Genomic DNA, 20,481 nt, shown 5'->3' on the forward strand with positions numbered 1-20,481 from the left:
CTCCCTCGTTCTCGCAGCCCCAAATAAAGGGTCACCTCCTCTGGGAAGATCGTGCAGTGAGACACCTACCTGTTACCTAAATGCACATATAATCCCTCTTACCTTGCCCTGTGTGTGATTATGTTTCAGTGTCTATCTCCCTTACTAGACTCATGGCTCTTGAAGGGCAGAGACTTGTCTTCATCTCCTTATCCAGCAGAGAGCTGGAATCAAGCTGTGCTTATTAATTTTTAAAGATTTTATTTTATCGAGAGAGAGAGGGAGGGAGCACAAGCAGGGGGAGAGGGAGAAACGGTGCTTGATCCCAGGACTCTGGGATCATGACCCAAGCCAAAGGCAAGAGACTTAACTGACTGAGCCACCCAGGCACCCCATCAAGCTGTGTTTAGTAAATGTTGGTTAAATAACTTGCCAAGGGCATGCCTCTCTGGGCAGCTATGTGCTGAAGTTGGAAGTTTTTCAAATTTGGAAATAAATATAAATAAATGAGAAAGCCCCCAAAATGACTGATGTGTGTGTGTGTGAGTGGGGGGTGAGTGTGTGTGTGTGTTTCACTGTAATTGCCTATAGTAATTGCCTATATACATACCAATCTATAGCCCCCATTAGGGTTTGTGTCTTGTTGGTTGTTGAATCCCCGGTACATAACCCTTAGCACAGTGTCTGACAAATAGTAGGGATTCAATAAACATCTTTTGAACGGATTAAATTTGTTGAAGGGGAGATACCCAGTGAAATTCTTTTTTGTGTGATGATCTTTCATTCTTAAGTTCTCTATCAAAGCATTTCTCACATTTGAGCTCTTGAAACCCCAAGAACATATAGCCACAGGCACAGTTTGAGGAAACCGGACTTGCAGACAGTGGGATCATATGACTTTATTTGATTCTAAGGCGGTTGTCCACAGAGGGGCAGTAAAGTGTAATGGTTTAAAATTCAGGTACTCCCACTGCCTAGTTGTTTTCAGAATACCATAAAAATGAAACAAATTTTTAAAATTTTGTAGATTTGTAGAGTCACTGAAGGATTTGAGAAATTGGGAAAGCTATTTGACACAATTACTAATTAGTTACTGATTGATATAAAAGCTCTGGCTCCCCATTCTCTATATCTAAAATGGGAAAGCATTTTACAATGCAGGTTTTTTTTTAATGTAGTCATTTTTATAAGTATTTTATGGCTTCTGAATTTTGTGTCATATTTAAAAAGATTTTTCTTATTCTGGGATAATTAAAAAATTGTCTCATTTTCTTCTAGCACTTTAGTTATTACATTCAGATTTAATCTATTAATCCATCTGGAATTTATCTTGGTATAAGGTGTGAAGTAGGGTTCCAATTTTATTTTTCTTCCAGATGGCTACCTAGTTGTTCCAGCACCATTCCCTGAATTCATCATTTCCCCACTGATCTGAAATATCACCGTCGTCATATTCAGAGTTTTTATATGATATGAAAGGCTAGTCCTTTTTTTTTTTTTGGCCTGATTTGAGTGGATAAGTCTTCAAGTATACTTTTTAACTACCCACAGGTTTTGGGTTAAAAATTTGTTTTAAGTTGCCTATAACCATCATTACCATATCCAAACACGATTTTTATCCTCATTTTACGAATTCGTCGTTCCCAAGCTCATTTCTGTTTCTTTAAGTGTAGTGCACACAACCTTCAAATATTATGAACATTTCTCTCTCCCAGCTGTCACTACACCAAACTACATATGTTAGATTTCCCTAAATCGTCTTGCTGTGCTCTTTGCAGCTCTTCCGTACACTTGGGTGTCCTCACCTAACGAGCTGCTCGACAGTTCCTACAATCGTTAGGTGAGGTGTCAAGGTGAAGGCCTATCACCTCTACCCAGTTCGTCCATCCCCAGACCGGGCACTGATTTCCATTTAACACGAAGGACAGGCTATGTTTCTGGAAAGTAAGATCTTGAAGGAGCTCCAGTAGTTATTTGTTGGCTTTTTAAACAATCCACTCTGAGGGGGAAAAAAATGTCCTACCAAATGCCAACTGCTATTGTGGGAATTTTTTTTTCTTTTTCTCCTTTTTTTTTTTTTTTTGCTATTTATTCCAGCAAAATGATTCAGACACTGAAGAAAAAGGGTCGTCCTGTACTAGGTCTTGAACTCCCAGAACTGTTTGCACAGACACCCATGCTAGCCTCCACCTCAACAGATGCTCTTTCAAATGTTTCATGACTCTTGTCAACAGTCAGTCTCCAGTTCAGGGGAGCAAGATGACGCCGCCAGAGACGGCTGTGCTGGCAAGAAGGCGGGCCCCGAATTTCTATTTAAAAGCTGGACCAAAATATGCTTGGCTTCTGTTGTCTATTTAAAATTTCGAGTTCAGACGCAGAAAAATTACTCTCCATCCTGAATGGGCCCTGGGTGCCTCACTGCCAGAGAGCGAGCAGCTGAGGTATGGGAGCCACGGAGAAGGGACGGAAATCAGGAATGCTGGGGTCTCAGTGAGGATCCCATATTCCACCTCCTGACCTGAGGGTCCCCAACAAGGCAAGCATTTTGCGCGGCACCTGCCGCCACGTCAGCCACCTCCGCTGAGGGTCCCCTCCCCGCCTTGGCTGTCCACCTCACGACCCGTTCCCAGCGGCCTCTCTCCATTTCGAACCACCCCCACCCTAGGGCTTCTTTCTCACAGCTGCTTGTCTTCACCTCAGCGCCCTCCTCAGTGCCCCCTAATTTCCACACGTCTCCTCAGGGTCCCCACTCTGGAGTCTTCTCCCCACTTCAGCATCTCCCTCAGCTCAAGGGAGACCCCCAGCCTCCGCTCGTATAGGGGTCCCTCTCATAACATTTCCTCTGCCTCAGAATCGCTCCCTCTCCCCATCGAGCGCTCCCACGAGGGTGTGCTAGCGGCTCCTAGGTCCTCCTCCCCCATATCTACCCCACCGGGGCCCCGCCCCGCCCCGCCCCGCCTCCCTGCAAGCCCCGCCCCCGCCCCGCCCCTCCCCGTTTCGGCCCTCACTCTTGTTCCACGCCCTGTCTCAGTCTCAGCCCCACCTTGTCCCGCCCCCACTGTGGACACGCCCCTGTGTCATCGCCCGGCCCCGCCCACGCTGGACCCGCGCCCAGACTCTCGTCGGTTGGCGCCAAACCTGCTGGTCAGTGTGAGGCGAGGGCTGCCAGTCTCAGCGTTCTGGTTCGGGGTCAGAATCCCTGAGGGCGGGAAAGCCCGGGCTGGGGGGGGGCGGAAGGGAGTCACCTTGAAAACTTCGCGAGACTGTAGGTACGAGCGGGGTCTGTGGCAAAAAGGGCGAGCGTGTGAAGAATGTGAGGGGGAAAGCCAAGGCTTCCTTCCTTTGGTGGGGCTTGGTGGTCGTCGCTGGGCCCTGGGCTGGTGACTTTGTGCGTTCTGTCCCCACCCCCGGGAGGAAATCTCGGTGACCCCGAGGGATTTCCGGCAGCATTATTTTAAAGCAAGTCGGACCGAAGTCTTCACGCGGCCTCCTCGGCCTGGTTCGGGGGGAACCGGGTGTCGGGAAGATGCCCATGGCGGCTCCCCAGCTGCGACGCCTGAAAGCGAGGTGGCAGGGAGCCTGCTTCAGGATGCAGCTCTAACATCCATCCATGGCCACTTGAGAAAGAACTATCTTTCGTTTTATCAAGGCGAGAAGAAATGAACGGTTTTTTTCGTCCATGAGGGCAGTGTGGAATTTAGGGTCGTCCTATATGTGTTTACGTGTCTGGGGGACAGTGTTCCCGAAGATCCCATTCACGTCGTCTCCTCTTTGCCTCAGATACTGTGCTGCTCAGCGGAATTAGGTGACAGCCTCCATACCTCTACCCTAGTAGCTGGTGTCCCTTCCGCTCGGCCCCAACCGTGACTTTGGTAGGAAGCGAGAAAACGCAATAAACCGAGAAAACTGATTGCTTGGACCACATTGTATTCTATGGTCACGCCCTGTAGATTCCCGAGATCCTAAAACAACTACTACAATGTTTAAGACTCCATTAATCTGTTTATTGGCCCTCATGTTATCATAATATTGGGTATCTACCATAATTTTAAATCTTAAAAAAATTTTTGAGACTAGTAAATATTACAAAACAAAATAGAGCTAATGTTTTAAGAAACAAGTATGTTGCAAGAGAGCCCATTCATAATTAGGAAGCGGGAAGGTGCTCATCGTATATGAGAAAGATAAAATCTATTGATTGAGGGTTGACTAAGTTCTAGGAGCCGGGAGAGAGACAGGAAGAAGGACATGAGGTCAAAATTCGTGTTGTTAACAAAACTCGTATTGTTAACATAAACGTGGAAGGTTAAACAGCAACATGGAATACTAAATAGAATTCCAAGACAACAAAAAAGATATTAGCAGTCATGATATCTGTGCTTTAGGAAATCAAAAGATGAGAAAAGTAACCAATTTTCAGGAAAAGGAGTAGAAACTAAGTTCCCCACCCTCACATACATACACCCACAAAAGAAATAAGGTCACATGCCCAGCAAAAAGCAGATAGGCCAGCCCAGTCATTCTAAACAAAACGTTTCTCTAATTCCTCTTCTGGTCCGTGGTGACTTTGAAATGAAATCAGGGAGGTCTCTGGGCAAAGGATTTTGATCTATGACTACTTCCTAAATAATATTTATTTTCCCAGAACTGATTATTTTTCTGCTGCTCATCTTTCAAGATGAAGGAGGATCAAGTCGTGTTAGAAGAACCAGGATTCCAAGATGAGGAGGTATGGCTAGAATGCTGAAACATGGGTAGACGTTCAGTCATTCCACAAAAATGAAGTTCCTGCTCTGTTGGCTATTATTTTTAGAAACTGAGAGTGGAAAGAAAACATAGTTCTAGGGAGAGGCAATATTACAAATATGTAACGACTTGTTTGGCACGGGGTGGGGGGAGCTTGCTAAGATTAGCTACTTAGCAACTAGCATGAAAGTATTTTAATAACCTAACTGGTACAGCCATAATGGTATCCATCCATGCTTGTACTGAAGGAGTTCAAGGTCTGGTGGGGCAGAAAGTTGAGAAAACATATTTTTTTTTTTTATTTTGACAGAGAGAGATCACAAGTGGACAGAGAGGCAGGCAGAGAGAGAGAGAGGGAAGCAGGCTCGCCGCTGAGCAGAGAGCCCGACGCGGGACTCGATCCCAGGACCCTGAGATCATGACCTGAGCCGAAGGCAGCGGCTTAACCCACTGAGCCACCCAGGCACCCAAGAAAACATATTTTTAAAAAGGTTAAATGTTGGGGCGCCTGGGTGGCTCAGTGGTATAAAGCCTCTGCCTTTGGCTCCGGTCATGATCCCAGGGTCCTGGGATCGAGTCCCACATCGGGCTCCCTGCTCAGAGGGGAGCCTGCTTCCTCCTCTCTGCCTGCCTCTCTGCCTACTTGTGATCTCTGTCTATCAAATAATTTTTTTAAAAAAGTAAAAAGGTTAAATGTTGTTCCACTCCTTTGGGTTAAGGTCTTAAAAATCTGGACAGGACACAACAAAAACACTGGGCCTCCCAGCCCTTTCAGTGTTGGTGCATCTTCTAAGTATATAACAATGTGTTTGAAAAAACATTATTGATCCTAACTTGCTCTGTCTAGGAAAGTGGAATTTGAGGCATTTTGGAGTGACTCATAATACTGAATTAACTCTTTAAAAGATATGATACAATTGGATATGAAGAATCAAAGTTCCCTTTTTTTCTGTTCCATCTCCTCCAGGAATCTTTGTTTCAAGACATTGACCTGTTACAAAAACATGGGATTGTAAGTATTTTTTCAATTTTCGATGTAAGTAATTTTTCAGTGTGAAATTGTTCAATTCGGAGTTTCTCAGCCTTGACCCTACTGACATTTGGGAATGGGCAATTCTTAGTTGGGGGGGGGAGGGGACCTTCCTGTGCATTTGTTGAGTGTTTACAGCACCCCTGGCTCCTGACCACTCATTAGATGTCAGTAACACTGCTCTTAGTTAGGACAACCAAAAATTTCTCCAGACGTTATCTGGTGTCCTAAAGGGGCAAACTGTCCCCGGCCAAGAACCACTGGTCCAACTGGAGGCATTCAAGAGCTACCCACCCCTGTCTTCATCAACAGAAAATTCAGTTCTGTGGCAGATGATTAGAGTAAATAATGTTGACTGAAATCAGACTTAAGTAGATGCATTTCAGCAGCAGTTCACTGATAGTAAAGCTTCCCTGACATTAGCTTTTGAAGCCCTCACATTTAATCTCTTTCAGTTGGATTTAGAAAATAGGAGCAAGAGAAAATCCTAGTCCTTTGGTGATGTAGTTATTTGCATTTTCCAAGGATCGAGGGGGAAAAAATTTAATTTTAAAAGAACATAATCATAATGAAGTTCTCTAGAAGGAAAGAGATGAACTGAGGGGGAGAACGTGTGATACATTTGCTAGCTTTTCCACCAACAGACTTCTCTTTTGAATTCCTTGTTACATTGCCATGGTCTCACTAACATTCTTGGGAAATCAGGGCACAGCCAGAACATTTGGCAGCGTGCTGGATATGTTCTACTCAGATATTTCCAGAACATTTGGCTACATGGTGGGTGGGTTCCACCTGGCTGCTTGGATAAAATTGGCATCTTGGTGGAAGGAGATGGACTCAAAAGCACATGACATAGTATGGGAGCCTTGCACGCTGGCATTTTATCAATCTGCTGCACCCATTCTTTTATTTGCAGAACGTGGCTGACATTAAGAAACTGAAGTCTGTAGGAATCTGTACCATCAAAGGGATACAGATGACAACAAGAAGAGCACTATGCAATGTCAAAGGGCTCTCAGAAGCAAAAGTGGACAAAATTAAAGAGGCAGCCAACAAACTCATTGTAAGCAAAAATCAGTTCTTTGTTGTTTTAGCTTGGAAGGGTCTGTGAGTTTCTATTGCCTTTCTCATTGAACTTAGACACTTCTCATGAACACCAGAAACTGCTGTGGGGACCCCAAATTTCTGTAGATCACAATCTGTTTTACGCCCTCACATTAACGTTTTATCACTTCAGTTTCAAAGCAAGAACAATTAATTTTTGACAGACTGAGACAGGTGTTAAGAGACTTGAATACTACTAAAAAAAATTATTTTTACCAAAAAATTTTTTTGGTCTCCTTTTATATTAATTTTTCTCCCTTTCTGTTTCTCTGCCTTAACTCCTCCTTGTTTTCGCTTTGTCTCCTCAAATATTGTATCTTTGGTTATTGCAAAGCACTAGCACCAAAGAAGTTGCTCTCTCCTGGTATAGGCCAATTAGAAAGAGAGCATCAGGTTAGAAAAAAAACGAAGTGTGGGTCTGCATGTGTACGATCGAGATAAATATGACCAAGAATATGGTCACTGAGGCAGATGAGCTAAAGCTGAGCTGAACTCACACCTTGTAGCTGGCCCACACACACGAGTGGCCCATGCAACGAAGAGGCTCCAAGCAAAAGCATATGTCTTTGACTCAAGCTTTTGTGTTGACCTTTTGGAGGATCCATGGAGGCACTATCGCTGGAAACAGGAATGTGCAGAGTCACCAGTCTCTCTTTTTGCAGAAGAACAAGGCTCTCCATGTATGTCTACATATGTATATAAGAGTCTCGTTCCCAGCAAGTCCTAGAAGCTCTCTTCACTGACAGCCATTTGGTTTCCTCACCCAGAGGCAGTTGAAGTGTGGCCGTGATGACAGTGGCGGTATGGTCCTGAACTTGGAGAGGACCTAACTGAACTGCTCTCCACCGAGCTTAGTTGCTCTAACTTCTGAGTATATTCAGACAATATAGCCACAGGCCAGCTCCACAACTGCTCTCGAGCAGTACCCAGACTTTGCAAAACTGCCACTTTATAGTTCATAGGCATTAGTCTTATTTTCTTTGCAAATTAAATCCCATTATCAAAGAAAAGAATCCCTCTCCTTCTCAGGCATCCATTACTATACCCAGAGTCTGCATCCTTTCTTAACTAAAGCTGTTTATTCTTAGAAAGAAAGAGATGGGGGGGGGGTTGGGGAGAGAAAAAGGAAGTTAATTTCATAGTACAGTGGTTCCAAACATTGGTGTGTATCAGAATGACCTGGATTGGCTAATAAAGAGCACATAGGCCCCACTCACTGAAATAGTATAGGGCCTGGGTTTGGTTTGGTCTGTTGTTTTTTTTAAGAGTTGTGAGTTTAGGGGCCTGGGTGACTCAGTTGTTGGGTGTCTGTCTTTGGCTAGGGTTGTGGTCCTGGGGTCCTGGGATCGAACCCAGTGTTGACCTCTCTGCTCTGCAGGGAGCCTGCTTCTCCCTCTCCCACTCCCCCTGCTTGTGTTCCCTCTTTCACTGTCTCTTTCTGTCAGATAAAATAAAATAAAATAAAATAGTTGTGAGTTTAAACTTTTTATTTATTTATTTTAGAGGATGGGGGGGCAGAGGGAGAGGAAGAGAGAGAATCCCCAGCAGGCTCCACGCCCAGCCCAGAGCCTGATGTGGGGCTTTCTCCCACAACTCCGAGATGATGACCTGAGCCAAAATCAAGAATCGGGGCGCCTGGGTGGCTCAGCGGGTTAAAGCCTCTGCCTTCAGCTCAGGTCATGATCCCAGGGTCCTGGGATCGAGCCCCGCATCGGGCTCTCTGCTTGGCTGGGAGCCTGCTTCCTCCTCTCTCTCTCTCTGCCTGCCTCTCTGCCTACTTGTAATCTCTATCTGTCAAATAAATAAATCTTTAAAAAAAAAAAAAATCAAGAATCAAACACTCAACTGACTGAGACATCCAGGTACCCCGGCCTGGGCTTTTTTTTTTTTTAACACCCCTCTTAAGTTCTCCAAAGTTTGAGACCCACTGTCATAGTATAAAACAAAAAGGGAAATGCATTAGGGGTACTTGGATGGCTCAGTCAGTTAGGCAGCTCCTGATCCCTGGGTCCTGGGATTAAGTCCTGCATCGGGCTCCCTGCTTAGTAGAGAGGGTGCTTTTCCCTCTTCCTCTGCCCCTCCCTGGAGCTTGTGCTCATGCTCTCTCTCTCTCTCTCTCTCTCTCCATCTTAAATAAATAAAATCTTTTTTTTTTTAAGGGGAATACATTAGACCATGTCATGAGAGCACATCGGGCCTCTTCTTGCTATTTAGACTACTGCATCAGCTATAGCTCATCGGTTTGTCAAATAAGTAGTATTTCTACCATTGTAATATATAGTCTCATGAATAGTGAACACTGGAATTTCTGTGCTCCTTGAAACTTCCAGAGCGAGGGGAAAATGATGCTGTTCAATGAAATCAATTGAGTCATTTGGTAAAATACCATTCTGCTTTATGCCATAAATATACCTCATTTAAACTTTACAGCTACCCTATGAGAGAGACACTATTCTTTTTTTTTTAATTATTTTTATTAACATATAATGTATTATTTGCTCCAGGGGTACAGGTCTGTGAATCATCAGGCTTACACACTTCACAGCACTCACCATAGCACATACCCTCCCCAATGTCCATAACCCAACCACCCTCTCCACAACCTCCCTCCCCCCAGCAACCCTCAGTCTGTTTTGTAAGATTAAGAATCTCTTACGGTTTGTCTCCCTCCTGTTCATTGTCTCCCTCCCATCTTGTTCATTTTTTTCCTTCCCTACCCCCCAGACTCCCCACTCTCCTCTCAAATTCCTCATATCAGGGAGATCATATGATAATTATCTTTCTCTGATTGACTTATTAGAGAGACACTATTCTTATCCTGATTTGGCCCAAGTGAGGAAACTGACGAACAGCACAATTAAGTAGTTTATCCCAAATCATACAACTAATAAGTATTAGACACTTATTCTGAACCTAGATAGGGTAGCTCCAGAGCCTGTTTTCTTAACCATGATCTTGTGCTGCCTTCAAAGACAAATGAACTGTAGTTCATATCAAAGGATTACCCTGATAATCAAGTAGAGAGTTTTGGGCAGCATTTGAAACGAAACCATCATCTCATACCCCTTTGAACCTTTCCTTTTGTCTTTTTGTAGGAACCAGGATTCTTGACTGCCTTTGAGTACAGTGAGAAGAGAAAGATGGTTTTCCATATCACCACTGGGAGCCAGGAATTTGAGTGCGTACCTCATATTTTTTATGACCACTAAACACAATCCTTGGACTGTTGTATCTCTTTTCTTGAGTTTGTTAGAAATAGCTTCTTTTTCTGTAGTTTTTTTTCTTCCAAAAGTCTACTGAAGCAAACAAATTCCAGACAGTTTGTAGAAGCAGGATTAAATTTGTTACAAGAAATTCAGACCCAAAATATAAGTTGTTTCTGAGTCAGCCTGTATTTTAAAAAACCATCTTGAGAATCAGTTTAACTTTTCATTTTCTTTTCTCCTTGTTGATAAAGGAGATTCCATTTCACTTTTGGTTTTACTTAAAAATCGGTTGTTGAGATTGAATATTTTAGAAGAAATAATCCAGTAGGGTTTTTTTTTTTTCTCTTTAGCATCAGCTGCTTTAACTTCCCTTTTTATTTACTATCTCAAGATTCCTAAGACATAGTTATCATCTTCCTAATGCAAGTTGACTAAGCTGTGTTTTTTTTCCCCTTACCTTCCTAGGCAGAATTACTAATTCATAGGTTAGATGAGTGGCCAAGAGCAATTTGAACAAAAGCAGTATTTCCACAAAGTATTCCTCAAAACGCTGTCCTCATAAGGTATTCCAAGAAAAAAGGATTTCATAGTCAAATATTGCTTCCAGTTGGATGTCTCCCAGGCAGTTCAGACTTCACAGGTCCAAATCCAAACTTCTGTTATCTGTCCCAGATCTGCACCTCCCAAAGCCTCCCTCCTCTCAGATTTGCCTCTTTTCTAATCCTCAGAACTAAAACCTTGGTGTCGTCCTTGGCACTTTGTTTTTTTTCATCTCACACCCTAACTCTTACTCATTAAGAGCCTGCTCTACCTTCTACAACAAACCACCCAGTTTCTTCAACAAATAAATTACAAAGAATCAAAAAACAGATGAAGTCAAGGAGAAGACCTAGAGATTAAAAGAGATTTAAAAGTTATATTACCTAATCGCCAATATGTGGATTTCATTTGGATCCTGATTCAAGCACAGTATTAAAAAATAAGCTATATATGAGATAGCTGGAAAATTGAACACCTACTGTATAGTTGCTATTAAGGAATCACTACTTGTTTAGGTAATAATGATGTTATGATTATGTTTAAAATAAGAGCATACGTCTTTTAGAGATACCTACTGAAATATTTAGGATGAATGATATGTTGTCCTGTATCTGCTTAAAATAACAGGAAAAGGGAAGGAAGTAGTTGGAGGTTTATATGAAAAAAGATTGACCATGAGTTCATAGTTGATAATTGTTGAAGCTAAGTGAGAGGTATATGATGGCTCATTTTTTTTTTTAAGATTTTATTTATTCATTTGACAGACAGAGATCACAAAGTCAGGCAGAGAGAGAGAGGAAAGCAGGCTCCTTGCTGAGCGGAGAGCCCGATGTGGGGCTTGATCCCAGGACCCTGAGATCATGACCTGAGCCGAAGGCAGAGGCTTAACCCACTGAGCCACCCAGGAGCCCTTTGATGGTTCATTATTATAGCGTTTTGTCCACTTCAGTTTATGTTTGAAACCTTCCATTATAATGTTTATATAGTTTTCCTGTGTGTGTGTGTATAGAAAAGAAGAGGAAATAAGAATTCAATTAATTCTCCACCACCTCCTCCACTGTTACCTTATTAGTTTAAATTACCTATTAACTTCGCCTCTGGAGTAGTATAATAACTTTTAATCTCTCTCTTTTTCAGACCTTGCCCCTAGTATTTATTCTTCACACAGGAGCCAGAATGATCCCTTTAAAACTTAGGTCAGGAGCCCCTGGGTGGCTCATTTGGTTGAGCCTCCAACTCTTGTTTTTGGCCCAGATCATGATCTCAGGGTCCTGGGATTGAGCTCCGTGTTCTCAGGCTCCATGCTCACCAGGGAGTCTGCTTGGGATGCTCTCCCTCTGCCCCTCCCCCAACTCTCTCTTCAAACAAACAAACAAACAAACAAACAGAAAAACAAAAACCATTTAGGTCAGATCATGACATTTCTCTGCCCAAAACTACTCTAATGACTCCTCATTTCAGAGCAAAAGCCAAAATCCTCTCTAATCTAATCTCATCTTTTATCCTTTTTTCAGTTTGCTATGCACCAACCACACTGACTTCTTTGCTATTTCTAGAACATGCCAGATATACTCCTGTATCGGGGCCTTTGCACTTACCAATTCTTCTGCCTGGAACACTTTTTCCTCCTATATCTACCTGGCTTGCTGTTATCTCTTTTAGATCTTGGCTAAAATATCTACTCAATGAGGTCTTCTCTGGTCACTTTATTGAACTATTTGAACTCCCTGCCTTGGGGCGCCTGGGTGGCTCAGTGGGTTAAAGCCTCTGCCTTCGGCTCAGGTCATGATCCCAGGGTCCTGGGATGGAGGTTTGCATTGGGCTCTCTGCTCAGTGGGGAGCCTGCTTCCTTTCCTCTCTCTCTGCCTCTCTGCCTACTTCTGGTCTCTGTCTGTCAAATAAATAAAATCATTAAAAAAAAAAAAATAAACTCCCTGCCTTCATCCTCTGTAGTTCTTATCTCCTTTCTGGATCTAATTTTTATTCATAAATTTAATAACATCTGACATACCACATATTTTACTTATTTACTTATTACTGTTTATTATCTGTTCTCCCACTGAATGTATATTCAGTTGACTTTTAGAAACATAGTACCAAGCACAATGTGAACAACCCTGTTAATGACTAAAACCATTTGCTCAAGCTTCAGTTCTAAAGAATGATGAGACCTAAGCCTATGTAGCCCATTTCCTATTGGTACCCGGAAGCTAGAGCAAGAACAACAAAAGATTTTTTTTTATCTTTAGTTGATCCACTGCCCATATACAGTAGAATCTGTGTTCTAAAGAGTTAACATGCCATTTGTTCAGCCAAGAATTCCTATCCATGGTGGATAGAGAGAGAGAGAAAGACAGATATGACATTAATGGTACACGTTCTCCTTTCTTGATCTCTCTGTTTCTGTTCCTTTTACTAATGCTTACTTTCTATTTCCAGTAAGTTGCTAGGAGGTGGAATTGAAAGCATGGCAATCACAGAAGCTTTTGGAGGTAAGTAGAACCTTACTATTTTGTTATATGAAAAAAATTACATACACACATACATATATAATTTAAAAGCAACCAATAGTACATTGTATATCTACTTTGAAACTTATGTTGAAATCTCAATTATAATACAGGATCATCCTGAGCTTAAAAGACATTCCATCATTAGCAGAGAAGTCCTGTTGGCATTTGTCATTTTTTTAATCTCTGACTTCCATAAAAGAAGAAAGAATTTTTTTTCCTCATTCCTTCAGAAGGTAGTTGGGTAATGAGACCAATCTTATTTCCAGGATATGCATGTTCCATGAACATAGTAGATTTTTTTCTTCCCTGATTCTATCTTCTATTTTTCTTCTCCTTTTTAAAAAAAAAAAAAAGATTTTATTTATTTAACAGAGAGAGTCAGAGAGCACAGAAAGGGGAATAGCAGACGGAGAGGGAGAAGCAGGCTCCCTGCTGAGCGGGGAACCCAACCCAATGCAAGGCTTCATCCCATGACCCTGAGATCATGACCTGTGCCAAAGGCAGCCACTCAACTGACTGAGCCACCCAGTCACCCCTCTATTTTTCTTCATAACAATTCATACATAAGTATTTTATATGCTGTGCCTTGCAAATCCAGTATCTGCAATCCTTGGGGAACTAGTCTGGTTTTTTTGGTGGTGGTTGTTGATATTTCTATTGACATAGAGAAATAAATCTGCTTTTTATTATTCCTATCAACTGTCAGGGTTGGATGGCTTACTCTCTTGTGTATTTATTGATATTTGTGCGTTTATTGCCTGATTTTGATCTATGGGAGCTCCCCGGACCTAAACTGGTGAGTGGGGAAGTTTTTCTCCAGAGAGAATTTGCTTCTGTTGGAAGGTAGGGCATGCCACCAGTCTGAGACTACTTCAGCCTTCCTTTGAGGATCTCAGTACAGTGGGACATCCCCAGGCTCCCCTTCCTTGTGGTAGGGTCTTAAATTTTCATTTTTATGACTAAAATGAAAAATCTCATGTTTTTTCCCCTATATAGGGAAAACCCAGTTCTTTCCTACTATGTATTTTTTTTTCCTGTGAGTCTCTTTTACTATTCACACAAACACTTCACTTCTGGTCACCAAATATATGGATGTTTCCCCCAACAACAACAAGCAATTCTTGGACACCTTCAGGATATCCAAGAATTCAAGTCAATTCTGCCACTACCTATCCAGAGACAGTGCCAGATTCCACAGGCTAAGCATGGACTCAGTCCCATAAGAATCCCCCACCTTCAAAGGCCAGTCACAAGCCCAGGTTATTACCTGTGCTTCTGACAAATGGGCTGTAGGTCCAAAGTTCCAGTGTCCCCTTCCTTAGGTTTGATTAGTTTGTTAAAGCAGCAGACTGAACTCGGGGAAACACTCACTCATGTTTACCAGTTTATTAAACAATGTGCTCAAGCCTACAGATGAACATTTAGAGGGAAAGATGAGTAGGAGAAGGTGTGAGGGAACACGGGTGGAGCTTCCGTGTCCTCTTTTCTATTATCTCACAATGACTAAGGAAAACTTGGTTTAAATAAATTTTTTCTAAAGGACAGTTCTGTGAACAAACACCTTGTATTGCCGGCTTCATCCATGACACAGTGGTACTTTAGTGAACAGTTGGGAAGGAAATCATACTCTGAGACTGTATTTTGTTCTTTATGAAAATATCTAGAAATTAACTATGTGGTTTTGCTTTTTTCTATATTTCACAGAATTTCGTACTGGAAAAACCCAGCTCTCTCATACCCTCTGTGGTAAGGATACATAACAACCACAATAACGATAATAATCATAGTCACTTACTAATGTACTTTGTGCCTGGTACTTTATATAATCTCAGGTAACCTGAAATTTGCAAGGAAACTAACCTGCCTGTGGTTACACAAATACCAAAGCCAGTCTTTGAATGTTTGACGCTTGAGGTAATGTTGTATGTGGTGCACTCTGCACTCTGAACACCTGAATGGAAACCAGGAGGAAGTGAATGGGTGTATGAGTGTAGTGCTGGTGGTGGGCAGAGGCCCTCACTGTCTCCATTATTCCCAATCCATCTTTTCTATATTCTATCAACAAGAATGTCCCCAAATCAGTTGAGGCCTAGAATCTCTAACTTTCCATGAAGTAAAGTTGGCCTTAGGAAAGACTTAAAAATAAATTTTTCTAAAACAGAATAAACAAAAGTACCTCCTTTTGTACAAAGATGTTACTCCGCATTTCTTTGACATAAGTAGAAGGAGCATGGCCAAGCAGTTAAGAAGTAGATTCTGGGGGCACTTGGGTGGCTCAGTGGGTTAGAGCCTCTGCCTTCTGCTCAGGTCCTGGGATTGAGCCCCGTATCGGGCTCTCTGCTCAGAGGGGAGCCTGCTTCCCCCCTCTCTCTGCCTACTGCTCTGCCTACTTGTGATTTCTCTCTCTGTCAAATAAATAAATAAAATCTTTAAAAAAGAAAGAATAGAAGTAGATTCTGGAATCAAAGCACCTGGCCCCAGTCTTGGCTCTACCATTAATAACTGTGTGACCTTGGGCAAATTGCTTCACCTTTTGAATTTTCCCCATCAGTAAAATAGGCATAATGATAGTGTCAAAGTTAGGGTTGTCTTGAAAAATAAATGAAATAATACATGATTCTAATATAAAGAAATTCCTTCGTGTCAATTACTAATACCTATAAGGAAAATGCATTTTAAATTTTGACATGCATTAATTGAAAGGTGACTCAAATGGGCTATATAGCATAAATTATATTTGTGATTATTTCTTATAGGAAAAAAGTAATATTTAAATTCTATTCTTTAGGAGAACTAAAGATTGTGAGAGATATGGACATTCTTTGTTGAATTATCATGCTGATAGAATACTTACAGTTTTACCACTGGTTAGTAATATAAAAATATAACATGCTGTTTAGAAATTAAAGGATCATGATTTTTTGCCAGGTTGACAAAAGGGTTGCAACCAACATAAATCCTGTTAATTTATATATTTGCTTGTGCAACGTATATTCAATTCTATTAATATTATTTCATTTTTTTTAATTGCTTCCTAGTGACAGCTCAGCTTCCAGGAGCAGGTGGCTATTCAGGAGGAAAGATTATCTTCATTGATACAGAAAATACTTTGTAACCTTTTTATTTAAATAAGTTGCTTGCATAGTAGTGTGATGTAGTAATGTTACTATAAAAGAAAGTTTGAAGTATATCATTCATATAATCATCCCCTAAACCAGCAATAATGAGAAAAGCCACAGATTTCCACAGGGAAATCAGTTGGTAGAGTTTTCAAGTCACTTTTTATTTTAAAAAAGTTTCACTTCTCTAGATGAATTTGGTGTAAGATTCACAAAATGAATACATGAGAGGGATTTATATTTTATTTGTTTTTAGTCCTCTTACTTCTCCAAAGATGGTACTTAATATGGAAGAAGATTGTTGACTCAAAGTCATGGTTCAAAACAAAGGGAAAAGAAAGAAGAGAACAAAAGTACAGGATGGGAAAAGGCAGAATGCGGTTGGGTCACAGGAAGAATTGTAGTTTAATTGAAATGTAAGATGTTTCAGAATTAAGGCTGGAAAGATGATTTGGGTCTTAGATATGAAGGGCTTTAAAACCAGATGATGGGTATAAATTGATATTTTTGCAATATTCTAGGCAAGTAATGAGAACTTGACCTAGGCTGGAAGCCTGATTAAAAACAACAAGACAAAGGGTGCCTGGCTGGGTCAGTCAGTGGAGTATGTGATTCTTGACTTCAAGGTTGTAGGTTCTAGCCCCACGTTGGGTATAGAGATCATGTAAAAATAAGAATCTTAAAAAAGGAAAAGGGGACGAGAAATATTAGGAAAATTGATAGGACTTGATGACTGTATTTGGTAGACAAAGGAAAGAGAGGTTTGAGAAACTATCAGGTTTTTTTGTCTAGATAGTGGGAAGGTAATAATGCTGAAGACAGAATTGGGAGGGTCATGGTTCAGACAAAAGGTGTGTTTCATTTCAGTGTGTTAAGTATGAGGAACAGGAGATCATCCACATGGCAGTTGGAAATGTTGGACTCTGTCTGAGAAGGGGTAGAGCCAGAGATATAGATGGAATAAACAAAAGGGCGAGAGAACTTAGACAAGAGGAGAACTGAGAATATCACTTCCCTGTGTGCCTAAGTTTAGGAAGAGGGACTAAAAAAGAGGATGCCATAGAGACAGAGGAAGTAGAAGGAAATCCGTCGTAGAAGCTAAGCAAAAGGAAAGTTTAAAGAAGAAAAGGGTAGTCAGCAAAAGAGAGAGAAGGCGCAAACTGAGAAAAATCACTGAGATTTGAAATTAGGAATCCAAGAGAGCATTTGCGGTTAAGGAAGATGATGGAAACTTGTTGCAAATGAATATTAAAGAATGTTGCCAGTGTGCTGTTAACCAACAAACAGAAGAAGAAATACAGTAGTTTGAGGTATCAGGTTCAGAGGAAATTGTTTTTAACAATAGAAAAGACTTGCAGAAGTTTGTAAGGCCATTCACAATGAAGCCCCAACCTAGCTCTCCAAGCTCATTACTGACTATTACCACTATTAGAGGTAAAGGGATCCAGTCTATTCTCTAAAATTGTCTCTAAAACATGAAAACTTTGTACATCAGTGATTAGTTTGTCTTAACTATAAAGGTATTCATTATATTTGTTCATTATGGTTTCTTGCATCCCTAATTTTCTTCCCCATATCTTTGTTTTCTCTGCATACCTATTCAAGTCATTCTTTCAGAAAAGTAATCCGGGTGGTAAGCTTTGAGCCCTAGCATGTCTGAAAATGCCTTTATTTAGCTCTCACTCTTAAATGTGAATCTGGTCAGTCATAGAGGAATTTGCATGGTATATTTCTATCCTCCTTGGATATTTGATCCATCTGTCCCTACCTCAGTCTTCCTGATTCACACAAATCCTTTAAAGCTCTCCTTTGAAGGCCTACATTTCCTAATCTTCTCTAATTACCCAACATAAATAACCTCGTCCTTCTTAATCTGTTCTAGAGTTTACTATATAGGGATGCCTGGGTAGCTCAGTTGTTAAGCGCCTGCCTTTGGCTCAGGTCATGATCCCAGGGTCTTGGGATTCAGCCCCACATCAGGATCCTTGCTCAGTGGGGAGTTTGCTCCTCCCTCTCCCTCTGCTTGTGTTCCCTCTCTCGCTGTGTCTCTCTGCCAAATAAATAAATAAAATCTTTTTTTTTTTTAAAGAGAACCCAATGCGGGGCTCAATCCCAGGACCCTGGGACCATGACCTAAGCTGAAGGCAGAGGCTTTAACCTGCTGAGCCACCCAGGCGCCCCTAAATAAATAAAATCTTTAAAAAAAAAAGAATTTACTATCTAAAATACGCTCTTGGAAGGAAAAAAAAAGAACAATAGAGAACCATGTGCAGAAGACTTTATTTGGAAATAGTGGGCATGAGAAGACTCTGAAGGAGACCCCAAGCTTAGGGAAGGAGGGTGGGATGCTGCGGAGGGCTATAGCAAGAGGAGAGCCCTGGAGTTCAGCTCATTTCAGAAATAGTCAATTAAGAATGGTTCTTGAAGAGGGAGGAATGATTCTTGTAGATGAGCAGCCACTGTTTGGGCAATAGGGATTTGATTTTTTTTTTAAGATTTTATTTGTCATAGAGAGAGAGAGAGAGAGCACAAGCAGGAGAGTAAGTGGTAGGCAGAGGGAGAGGAAGGACTCAATCCCAGGACCGTGGGGTCATGAACTGAGCTGAAGGCAGAGGCTTAACCAACTGAGCCACTCTGGCATCCCTGGGCAATTTGGATTTTATCAAGAATGATAGAGAGGAGGAACAGTTAGGAGCCAAGTCTTCTGCAAGAAGGAGTAGGGAGGACAGCTTAGGGGAACAAGGATATTCAAGAGCCCCAATGGAATGTTCTCATTCCTTTGGTTTCTTTCTTTCTTTTCTTTTCATTTTTCTTTAAGGATTTTATTTATTTATTTAGAAAGAGAGCGAGAGAATGAGCAGGGGGAGGGGCAGAGGAAGAGGAAGAAAAAAACCTCAAGCAGACTCCACACTGAACACAGAACCTGTTGTGGGGCTTGATCCCGGGATCATGACATCACTGCCTGAGCCAAAACCAAAAACTGGCCACTTAACCACTGCACCACCCAGGCGCCCCTCCTTCAGTTGCTCTTACGTATACACTACTATCTCCTGATATTTTCCTTTTTATATGTTTATATTTTACCTTCTTATTTATGTTTTACATTTACCTGTAATACGGATTGTTTTACAACTCCGTATATGATACCGCAATGCACTGGTAATTGGTTAAAATAGTAATCAATTCCATATAGTAATCAGCTAACAAATATTTAAAAATTGATTTGAACGTCCCTTCAGCATAAGCCCAACTTTTACACTTTCAGTCACATGGTAACCAGATTCTGTAAAAAGTGATGTGCTGAAAAGCATTTTTACTGTGTCTTCCAATTTTCTGCCGGCTTTGACCTGTCCACCAAAAATATCTCCTGGGTAAACTCAGGAGCAGTGGAAGATTTTAGTGGTTGCCACTGAACACACGTAGTGCATTAGGATATAGATAGCTGGGGAACTGTAAAGACAATCTAATTCTACATACACGGAGCTAGTCGTAAACATCACAAATAAAATCGTAAATTGTCCTCATTTTACAGTTGTAGTGTGATCAGTACTATACAAACACTGTAAACAAAGTGAAATGAGAACACAGACACTGATTTTATTTTAGCTCACATCAATTCAGAGAATACTGTAGACATATTTGGATCACGAAGACCCGAAAAAAATGTGGATTACTTCTTTATTGTTTATTTTTTTCAAGATTTTATTTATTTATTTATTTGACAGAGATCACAAGTTGGCAGAGAGGCAGGCGGGGAAGGGGGAGCGGGGCGGGGGAAGCAGGCTCCCTGCTGAGCAGAGAGCCAGATGTGGGGCTTGATCCCAGGACCCTGGGATCATGACTTGAGCTGAAGGCAGAGGCTTAACCCAATGAGCCACCCAGGTGCCCCTTCTTTATTGTTTAGATAGCTGTAAGCGATTATTAGCATCTTCCAAAAAACATTTGCAGGTACACTGAATTTGCCTCCCTATGAATTTACTAATTTCAGAAAGCTAACACAAGTCTTTTAGAAGAAGGGAGATTTTAAACCCTAAACAGACCAAAAACCATAGGTTGCTAATATCCTTCTGATCCTTGAAATTCTTTTTTTTTTAAGATTTTTTTTTTTTTTTAAGTAATCTCTACACCCAGCGTAGGGCTTGAACTCACAATCTCGAGATCAAGAGTCACATGCTGAAACGACTGAGCCGGGCACCCCATGATCCTTGAAATTACTTACTGATTCTTTGGTTCATGTAGTCAAA

General features: G+C 41.4%; 1 protein-coding gene across 2 annotated transcripts in view; it reads left to right on the plus strand.

The window, feature by feature from the left end:
- The first annotated feature begins 4,633 nt into the window (after window positions 1-4,633).
- Window positions 4,634-20,481, plus strand: part of DMC1 (DNA meiotic recombinase 1) — a 36,979-nt gene continuing 21,131 nt past the window's right edge. Inside the window, exons 1-7 of one of the 2 annotated variants that reach the window (XM_046013129.1) lie at window positions 4,634-4,708; window positions 5,693-5,737; window positions 6,672-6,818; window positions 9,955-10,037; window positions 13,045-13,097; window positions 14,823-14,864; window positions 16,157-16,229. In XM_046013129.1, the coding sequence (XP_045869085.1) occupies window positions 4,658-4,708; window positions 5,693-5,737; window positions 6,672-6,818; window positions 9,955-10,037; window positions 13,045-13,097; window positions 14,823-14,864; window positions 16,157-16,229 (494 nt within the window). In that variant the 5' untranslated portion in view covers window positions 4,634-4,657. The remainder of the gene's footprint in view (window positions 4,709-5,692; window positions 5,738-6,671; window positions 6,819-9,954; window positions 10,038-13,044; window positions 13,098-14,822; window positions 14,865-16,156; window positions 16,230-20,481) is intronic. The other variant, XM_046013130.1, reaches the window with a different exon arrangement.

Source organism: Meles meles, chromosome 7 (assembly GCF_922984935.1).
Source record: "Meles meles chromosome 7, mMelMel3.1 paternal haplotype, whole genome shotgun sequence".
NCBI classification, from domain to species: Eukaryota; Metazoa; Chordata; class Mammalia; order Carnivora; family Mustelidae; genus Meles; species Meles meles.